The sequence below is a fragment of the Durio zibethinus genome, chromosome 11 (assembly GCF_047325235.1).
Source record: "Durio zibethinus cultivar Kanyao isolate XHJ-2024 chromosome 11, ASM4732523v1, whole genome shotgun sequence".
Classification (NCBI taxonomy): domain Eukaryota; kingdom Viridiplantae; phylum Streptophyta; class Magnoliopsida; order Malvales; family Malvaceae; genus Durio; species Durio zibethinus.
In genome coordinates, this window is record NC_143172.1 from 19322025 (window position 1) to 19332791 (window position 10767).

The 10767-nt window shown below is 31.7% G+C and overlaps 1 protein-coding gene across 1 annotated transcript; it reads right to left on the reverse strand.

The window, feature by feature from the left end:
* Nucleotides 1–505: 505 nt before the first annotated feature.
* On the reverse strand, nt 506–2429 carry LOC111290390 (NAC domain-containing protein 43-like). The gene is made up of 3 exons (XM_022881680.2): nt 2039–2429; nt 1682–1953; nt 506–1465 (listed from the first exon to the last, which is right to left on the reverse strand). Exons 1-3 carry the CDS (start codon nt 2220–2222, stop codon nt 674–676), a joined length of 1248 nt encoding a protein of 415 aa, XP_022737415.1. The 5' UTR covers nt 2223–2429; the 3' UTR covers nt 506–673.
* Nucleotides 2430–10767: the final 8338 nt, after the last annotated feature.

The window sequence follows — 10767 nt, forward strand, 5'->3', positions numbered from 1 at the left end:
GTTGCAGAAGAAATAGAACAAGACAAAAGAAGTGCAGTACTAAATTTGTATTGGCCCTAGGCTCGGACATCTTATCCTAATTCCTTAAAGATGGTCACCTTTTTTCCTCCAAATCTTGATAGGCTCTCGTAGTTAGGTGAGACAACAGTATCTTTAAATCTCAATCTTGCTCGACACCACCATAACAGATTGATGATTTTTTTTCTTATTTGCAAATTAACAATATATGACTGTTGTCTCGAGGAAATGATTGATCAGAGGTGAGACCCATGAGACACATGAGCCCCAGATTCCAGACTCTAAAGTCAGCACTAAGCTATGATTAAACTTTGTCAAGCTTTTCTGTTAACGAATCAGGGTAAGACCACAATCGCCTTTGGAAATTATTACAAGTAGAATAAAAAAAAAGAACATATTAATCTCTAATATCCCTATAATAATCCTTCCCGGAGATGATGATCAGTAATTAGATCGATGTCATGGTTATTAAGTAAAGTGTAATGACTGGACAATGCCACCCCATCTCATATTTCATCCTTATTTATGCAAATACTTACATATGTATATATATGTTTTTGCCTATATATATATATATATGTCCACATATACCTAATTATGAGAATACTTAAGCAATGAGCAGAGGCTTGTTTGTATGATCCTGACATGTACTCTATTATACCGACAGATGGCATAAGGGGTCTGATGACGACGGTGACGATGACTTCGTCAAGCTCCATAGATCATTCTCGTTGCTGTAGACCTGCGAGTTTTGATTTGATCTGCGCAAATTTATGTGCGATAAGTGAATATCATCATCGTGACAAAGACTGAAAACCGCATTAGGGTCACTAAAACATGATAGTTGCTTGCTAGTCTGTACTTGACCATTTAGTTGGGATGCCACAAGTCGGTCCAGGGTAACCCAGTCATTAACGCCATTTTTGGACTCATTATTATTATGAACTACTGAACCCGTGTGATCACAAGCAATACCGCCCCCTTGGTCGATTGAAGATGGTTCAGTTTCGGTCAGCATATCATCGATGGATTGGTAACAAGACTTAAAGCTTCTTTCTTGATCGAAGGGCGGGCTGTTCATGGGAAGCGAAGGGAGAGTTGGGCTTTCTAGCCTGGGGAGATGCATAAACCTTTCATGTAACCCATCGCTGATTCCGGCGTTGTTTGCAACAAGCATTCTTAGATTATTGTTGCTGTTGGTGGTGTTGGGGATGTTCATGTTGCTCAATGAATCATTCTCCATTTTGCAAGTCCTTCCCATGTACAGAAGAATTTGATCTAGAACCCCATCGCTGGCACCTGAGCAAAACATCTGTGTCTTTGAATCCAGAGAATTGGAGGATAAGCTTTTGGGACTCTCTAGGGTTTTTTGATAATTCTTCTTTCTAAATACACGGCAAACCACCCAGCCATCTTCAGGCACGGAGTCTCCAATGGGATTGGAAGCCTAGACCAATTTAATAATTTAATATAAGCTAAACAGATTCAGGACATAGCATTTTTTGTTGCTATTAAGATTACAAGAACTACTATTAACATATATATCAGACAGATTTGTAAGAAATGTTTGATTAAGAATGATATACACTCCAATATCATATATATAAATACATAAATATCGTATATATAATTATAAAGGAAATATTGGAAGAGGATTGCTTACATTAGAGTCATGGGTGGTGTTCTCATCCAGTCTGTACTCGTGCATAATCCAATCAGATTTTTGTCCATGTGGAGCTCTTCCTTTATAAAAGACCAATGTCTTCCTTAATCCAATTCTTCTAAAGCCAGTATAGATAATCTTATCTCGGCCAGTTGCTTTCCAGAACCCGGCAGCTGTTGCACGATTAGTTCTGGTCCCCGTTGGGTATTTCTTATCCTTGTGGCTGAAGAAGTACCAATCATTTTGTGGTGTGGATCCTATTTTGCACTTCTCTGCATATATAACCCACAAAAAGCAAATTTTCATAAAAAAAAAAAAATTTAGAGAAAATCAGTGAAAAAGGGGTTTGATATGTACCTTGTATATCCCATGGCTCAAGCTTGTTAAGATCAACTTCCCGGATAACATCGAGGTCTATCTTTTCATAAGCGACTTTCTTTCTGAGGTAATAGTGAAGAAGCTCCTCTTCTGTGGGATGAAATCTAAAACCCGGAGGGACCTGAGACTGACCATTTATGGATAGATTCATATCTTCTGACATTAGCTAGCTGATGATCGCTTCAAATCACGAAAGAAGGTGGGTTTTCCTTGCTGAGATATATAAATGGTATATAATGTTTAATTAATTAATTTTAAAAATAAAACTGATCAGCTAAGGGGAGAGAAAGAGAGAGAGTAACAGAAAAAGAGAAAAGCAAAGCAATGACAAGGAGGGAGATAGAGAGGAGGGGGTTGTGCGTAAAGGGTAATGCAGTCATGATAATTTATAATGGTGGTAGGGCATGGAATGGTCCAAATGTTGATGAAAAGTTTAGGTATCATGGCCCTTGATGTACTTAACGTGTGTTCTATGCCCTTGAGAAGAGCCAACCACCTCAAAACTGGCGACCACAGAGAGAAATTTATACGGAACAAAAAATAAAATAAGACCCGACTTACCTCACGCTCCGTACGTCATTCCAATAGCCACATATTTTTATCCCTGTAACGTATCACCTGCACAGCCGGTTAATATTTTGACCCAAAAAAAAAAAATCTTCTAGGAGCCCCAAAATTACCTTAAAATGAAAATTATTACTTATTATCAGTATAATCTTGAAAAAATTATAGTAACGTGAAAACAGAACACTTTTTGGGGTTTATGTTCTTCGTGGCTTATAATTATCATTCCGAATTTTTATCAATTCAATTTTTAAAATCCTGGTTCGTTTTCTTCTTTCTCTTACAAAGTTTTTTAAATCAGTTTTTTTATTTTTTATTTTTCTATGTAACACATGAATAATTAGTTTTCAATTCTAATAATTAATAATAGGTAAAAATATTTTCATAATAATAAAATATTAAAATCAATTAATAGATAAAAATTTTTTTTAGTCTACTTGATAGAAAATTTTAACTTATTAGTACTTTTCGTGTATATTGGATATATTGAGTCTACTCCGCAAAAAAATTTTGAGCACGTTAGAATTTTTCATCTTAATTAGATAAAAAGTTTTTGAGTTTTCTTGATATATGTGTTTTTGTTGTGTATAATATTCATATGCTAATAATTATCAAAATGGGAACAATTAATGAATCATTTAAGGTGTTTGATTATAAGTTTAGTGGTTCAACCATTGAATTAATCAATTTTTTATCAATATAATTATTTATTTGATGAATAATAAATTATATTTTAGATAGTTTATACTTATAAAATTAAAACTTATATCATAAAATAAATGAAAATTTATCATATAATTAAATATGATACAAAATTAAATTCAAACTTTTAACTCTAAGTACTATAAAATAAGTCAAAATTATTTTTAATCATTTAGTTTTTTTTTACTTTGTAAATTGTAAGTTTGTACTTTATATGCAACTTATTTTTATTTTTAAGTAATTAAAAATTATTTAAAATATATTATTTTGATTAAATAACATAACGACAGATAAATTTGATGAAAAAATAAATTAATTATGATTTCAAGGTAATTAATGGGTCCGACCAACAATCCAATCGGGCTTTGATAACTATGATTGGTATAGTTTGTTATGAAAACATAATAATAATAATAATAATAATCCAATAGGGGTTTGATAACTATGATTCATATTAGTTTTGAAAACAATCCAAGCCATGAAGTGAGCTTATGGGGAAACGTCAGTAATTCCAAAAGGGAGGATTTTCCAAAATAAAATGGTTGAATATACAGGGTAAGTGGGTCCCACATATTGGTGGTAAAAAACAACAGTGGGTCCTACCCTAAATAAAATGCGTTAGAAGTGTGCGAGCGGGGGGCACGCCCACATCTCCACTATGACACTCGACCTTAATATCTATTTGCAAAGGACCCCTCTCTCTCTCTTTTATTATTTTATAAACATCACTCGCTTTACTTGAGCAACCACCTCAACGACAAGTGAGCAAGAAAAGAGATGATGGGGTCGGAGCCACTGAGTTTTCATGGTCCCACCTGGACCAAGAAACACATCATGCCTCTGCGGCGACTTCGTTAAATTGTTTGGACAGCCATACAGCTACCGAGGAGAATGGAGTACTGACTTCTGCCCTATTTCAAAATCAAAATTTGTACATAATAACGTATTGAATTTTTTATTTCAATAAATATAAAGTGACATTTGATGAATTGAACTAAATATTAGGAAGAGTTTTTTTTTTTAATTCTTATCAAAAAGCTACAAAAATAATAGGGTAAACAAAAGCAAGTATAAAATTTTTTTATTAGCTGAAGGTTTTTTTTGGGGTATATATGCTTTATTAGAATACGTATATATGCTTTATTAGAATACGTACTACGTTTATTAGTACATAAATTTGGAATGCCCACGTGTTGTATACTCTTTTGGAATGAGGGTAACTCAGACGGCCCAACACCCACTTCTTTAATGGCGTCCAGGACACAATGGGGAGGGAGAAGAGGACCATTCTTTCTTTAAATTTGCAGGGTTTTCTTTCCTGCACTTTTTCATTCTTTCCTTTCCTTGATTTTACATAGCAACCACTGCTGAATCTTTCATTTTATGATTGAAAATCTGATATATATCATCCCAACAGTATAACAACTGTAAAAGAATTATTATTCTAGATTGACGGCAATTTTAGAGAGGAAAAAAAAAGAAAAAGAAAAAGAGAATCGCCATTATTTTTAGACGTAAAGCTTGACCACGCATGAGAGTAGATCCGTAGGGGAAACCAGCTGATCAGCTCCCAAAATTAATCAAAATATATATAATTTTAGTTGCACTTTTATTCTTGGGTTCAACTTTATTTCAATGAGCCAAAAATAGGCAGCTTTGCTTCTTCAAGATAAAACTTTCGTTCAAAAAGTTCCGTAGCTGATCAGAAAGATGGGCTCCAACATGTTAACAAGGAATTTGTTTCATTATTTCATTCTATAAACGTAAAGCGACAGGACAGAAGGGGAAAACCTCACGAATTAATGTAAAATTGGAGCAATGCAAAAAGTTGTGCCATGCATGGGTGCCTGTATAGAAATAGAAGCATAGATAGTGCTTTTATCATTCTCTTACTGTCCGAATGAATTATGAGCTTTGCCAGGTTTTGGTCATTCTTTAATTCACAGCGCCTACTAGACTTCTATTTCCCGACTTCTTAGTAAATAAATAAATAGATTTCGAGGTTTGTAACAAATATATATATATAGATTTTGAGGTTTACACCTGAGTGCAAAGTCTCACATCACTATTGAAATTTGATTATACTTTGGTTTTTATTATGAATTTTGAATTTTTTTTGCAAAGTTTTATATTTGGTAGTTTCTTGAAGCTTGGTAATGATTGCTAATTAAATTAAATATTATTTTATTAGTAGACTTTTTTAGTTTAGTTGTTACGGATCTGTTGAGTTTTTATTTTTATTGGTGTAATTTTTATGTTGATTTTATGATAAATTGGTATTAGATGGGGATTAATATTTATAATTGTTTTAAAATTTTTAGATCTCATAACGATTTTGGGATCGTCAAACGTAAAATATTTTAAAATCGAGAGAAATAAAAGAGAGTCGCCACCAATCTTTGTTAGAGTGTGATTGGTCACCCAAAAGTTTATATTTTTAATAAAACTATAAAAACGGATTTAAAGTTTATCAAAAAGATAAATTTTGACTTACGAAAAATCAGGTTGAGTCCGGGAGTCGGTTACGTGTGGGGAATGATTAGCACCCCCACAACGCTCATAAATTGGTACTATTTAATTACGTGCTATTTTTTATGTTGGATAAAAATAGTTTTAATTTGAAATTTAACAATAATTCCCTTCATTTGAAAAAATAAAATTTTGTTAAAATTTTTATTTAGAAATATTGAGAAAATCTTTAAGTTAAAGAATTATCTTAAAATTCTCCAACATCTAAGCAGAATTTAAAATAACTCTTTTTGTTTAAAATTTAACATAATAATCCTTAAAATGAAATAACACTCTTTATAGAAAATTATTGGTGACTCTCCAACATCTAGACAGCGTACCAAGAATTATTTCTTTTGGAATGTTATTTTTATTTTATTTTGTAATATCATAATTTTTTCTTTTAAAAGTATTATTTTTTTTATTATAAAATATTTTATCACCAAGTAGTAAATAAAAATTAAAGACAAAATAGTGCAAATAAATACTAATAATAATATGCTAACGTATGTATGCCAATGAATGTTATGTAGGATGAGATGTAATTTAAAAGTTGGATTCTTTAGTATAATGAGGCCACCCCGACTCTCCAACATCCAAGCAGAGCTTACGTGTGACTGTTTATATTTAAGATCCCAATTTACTGTTATACCGTTTATTTATTAATCTTATTATTAATGCGAATTAAGAAATCGTGTGAAAAAACTTAACGAAGTAAAATTTCTTAAATACCCCATCATCTAGGCAGTATTCGAGAACAAATTGCTTCAAATGAGATTTTCACACATGTCCTTAAGATTTTCAGAAGGTTTTGAGTAAGGGCTTGAGTAGAGGTTTTGAAGGTTTGGTTTTAAGGTTTAAAGGGTTTTAAGGCTTGAATTTTAGAATATGGAAGGTTTAGGGTTTTGATTTTAGAGTTTGGAGATTTTAGGGTTTGGGTTTTGTGATTTGAGGTTTTGATTTAAGGGTTTGGATTTTAGGGATTTTGGATTTTGGGGTTTGGATTTTAGGGATTTCGGATTTTAAGGGTTTGGATTTAACGGATTTTAGATTTTAGGGTTTTCGGATTTTAGGATTTTGGATTTTAAGGAGATTTTGGATTTTAGGGGTTTTAGAAACCTAGGATTTTGAAAATTAAGAATTAGTGTTTAAGGTTTCATTTTTAAGAAAATACGAACATCTATAAAAATCTCCAACATTTAGACAGATTTTCGAAGCAAGTTCGATTTTAATGATTTTTGAAAATTAATTAAAAATTTCTTATATATATATTTAAAAATTTATTAATAATAATTCTCTAACATTTAGGCGGAATTATTTCTTTAGAAAAATATTTTTTATTCCCTCCAACATCTAGGCAGAAAAAATAATAATAATAATAATAATAATTATTTTTTGAACATTTTTAATATATATTTTTAATTATTACTTGTTTTCAATTTTATTATTATTAAAACAATTAAATATTTATCCTAATAAATTTAAACATTTTTATCATGCATAAATATGAAAACTTAAAATAATAAAAATAATAATATTTATAAAAAAATTAGAAAATTAAAAAAATTTTTTTTTTATCTAAACCGGATCGGTCAACGCTGGTATGGACCGGTCTGACTAGTTCGACGGTTCAATCAGCGGTTCGGTAACCAACGATTCAATTCGATCCGGTTCAGACCGATTCAATTGAATCGGCCAACAATTGTTGGAAGAGCGGGTCAACGGGTAGGGTTGCGTAGATCCCAGTAGGGTTCGGTTCAAGCGCGGATCCTCTGCACTTGAAACGACGTCGTTTTAGTCCTATGCTTAAAGTGACGTTGTTTTGCCCTTATGCTTTCTATAAAAATTAGATTTTTTTTTAGCCCAGTTTTCTGTTTCAGAGGGAAAAAAAGAGGAGCGACGGCTTTGGGAGAGGTCCGACCGTCTCGTCTTTCGACCGTCGGAGCACCTCGCCGGCCACCGCTTAGTCCACCGTCGCTGGTGGTCGAAAACTTCAAAAGTGACCAAGAGGTTCCGTTCAACCTCTTAAGCTCAGATCTGGTGCTCTTTCACCGGAAACGATCTTGATTCGCGTAGATCGGGTTTTGAAGTTTTTGATATTCTTTTCTTTCTTTTTTTTTTTATTTTTGAAAGCTAACTGATATCCTTCTTTCTTGGTGCAGGTGGCTCGACGCTGGGTTCTTCCCCGCAAGGAGGACTATGTTTTATTTTTTTTTGTTCTTTTTTTTGTAGTTTTGTAGATTTGGGTATTTGAGGGGGGTGTTCGCATTTTTTTTCGTGTCTGAGAGGTTTCTGTTGGGTAGAAAGTTTTGTGGAAGGCTAGGACTTTGGGTATTTAAAAGCTTGTTGAAAGGAGGGCTGGGCAGTGATGAAGGGTCAGCTGTTCACGTATTTGAAAGAGAGGTTTTAAGGGGAAGAACCTATGAGGTTTTTAAGAGCTTTAAAAAAAGGGATTTGAGTGGCTGTAGGGTGGTTGTAGGTGGGCTGAACAAGAGGCTGGTCAGGGGTAGGACAGGGGGTTGGTTGGGGGTGGCAGCAGCACCGTACACCACCTGCCACCTTACTTTCTGTTTTTTTCTTTTTCCTATTTTCTATTTCTTTTCTCTTTTTTTAATAATTAATAATTATTTTTACAATATATATTTATTATTATTATTATTTCTATTATTATTATTATTATTATTAATTTTAATAGTAGACCCAGACAAAATCGGTGTCTACATTAGATATGATTTTTTTTAATATTTAATAATAGTGATTGGAATTTTAAAAATTTATTGTATTGATAAAAATTAATCACAGTAAACATTTAAATATTCAATAGTAATATGGGTTGATGTAAGTAAATTTTTTTAAAAAAAAATTTTAAGCTAAGAAAAATATTATGATAGTTAAATGATAAAAAAAAAAACTAAATTAAATGATATTATGACATATAATGGTTTTTAGGTTTATATTTTGTTATTTTTCATAACTCTTAATATGAATGATGGATATGATCAAATATGGTCTAAATAAATTAAGGTTGATATTTCATCCTTATTTGATTTCTAAATATAACTCACAAATTTTTTATGCATATTAAAATATGACATGCATTTAAATTTCAAGTATCATAATAATTAAGTTTTGCAATCTTTAATTCTATACTTTTACAATTTAATGACGTAAAAAATTGATCCATGGGTCGAACACTAGTTATAATAAAGATTGACACTAGACATGCATACAATATTTGGTTTTCTTTTTCTTCTTGTTGGTATGCAAATAATGAATGAATACAAGCGTAGAAAGGCCACCTTGCCTATACTTTTCCAGGAAGATGGCCGGTTTAGTAATTTGATTTTCAATTAAAATTTTTATTTCAAGTTGCTGATTAAGAAGGAATAATGTTTACTCGAAAAGTTATTAGTGCAAAATCTAGTAACCTTTCATATTTCACATGTGTATAAATAAAAGAAATATAACTTCTTTATATTACTTGAGGGATAAATTATGAAAAGAAAACCTTTTTGTTTCAAATTTGTATGCAATTATTACATTGCATTGATGACATATTTGAAGAGATTGTAGCCAATAATCTATCAATCCAAAGTACTGTCTATTATTAACCCATTTTTACCACTTAGAGGGTGAATCAAATTTCTATTATTTAAAAACTTTTCACAAAGATAGAAAATTTGGAAGATGGGAGACATCTTTTAACACGTTAATCTTCCTTAAACAAAGAAAAGAAATGGAAAAGGATGAAAGATAATTAGAGTTGCTAAAATATTTGAAACTCCGATGAAGCCAGTTAAAGGACGGAAAGAACCAAAATCGAATTGGTATGGCTACCAACATGAGTTCTTTACTTGTTAACATTAGTGAATGATTACCAAACTTGACAAAATTCTAATTCAATCTAGGATCCATACAGAAATATTTCTCAGTTGAAGAGTTTATCCTATTTACATGCATAGTTTTTGTCAGGGTGAAAAGAGAATTTCAACTTTCCACCTAACATTTATGCTCTCTTGCCATAAGAAAATCAATTCATGTTTCAAGTTTCAACTACAATAAGAGGGTAAAACTGAAATGCAGAACTAATTAAAAGCAAGAGAAAAACCAAATGATTTGTACAGTACCACGTAATGTTCAATTTCTTTCTAGGACTCCAAGGAGAAACTTTCGTGCAAGAATTTATTATTATTCTCTTTTCAAAATCCCTCTTGAGGTATGAAAAGAAAGAAAAAAAAAGAATCTACCCACATGACGGTTTAATTGAAAATGAATCAATTTAAAATGTAATAAATAATTTATTTAATAATTCTTCATATAAACATCTTGATTCAGGTATACTAATAGTTATATATCTTTTGAAACTATATAAATATCTATTACGTCTAAGTTAATTGGTCAACGGTCAATTTGGTTAAGGCTTGATCAACACAATCATACTTCGGGGTCAATCATATGAGGCACACCTAGAAACTCATGTCATCTACTTTAGGAAAATGCCTCACTCTTCACTAAAAGAAGACTCACCTAAGGTCCCATTGACAATTTGTTAAGACAGTCACTTTAAAACTAACCGCTTGACATTTAACTTATCTAAGATCATTAAATGCAGCCTACTCCTATTTGAGATCATTAAATACAACTTATATCTACCCACGTAGACTCTTCTCAAGCTCTATATAGATTTTTCATCAACTGTCATCTATCTTAGTTAGGTCACCACCTTTTAATCGCATATATAAAGTAATTGAAAAACCAAGTATGTAAGCACAATAAGAACACCTAAACCTACAACACACTCTAAGCTTCCTTCCATTTAACCTTTTTTCACACACTTCACAATCTTATCTTTTTTACCTTACATATCTTATCTTAGATACAATACTGACTTAAATGTCAGAACGAGCTTCAAAGTAACAATTCCAACACCCCTG

Coding starts and splice junctions, on each gene's coding strand:
- LOC111290390 (XM_022881680.2), bottom strand. CDS start 2,222: ATGTCAGAAGATATGAATCTATCCATAAATGGTCAGTCTCAGGTCCCT. Junction 1,954..2,038: donor TGAGCCATGGGATATACAAG/GTACATATCAAA, acceptor TTATATATGCAG/AGAAGTGCAAAATAGGATCC. Junction 1,466..1,681: donor ACACCACCCATGACTCTAAT/GTAAGCAATCCT, acceptor AAATTGGTCTAG/GCTTCCAATCCCATTGGAGA.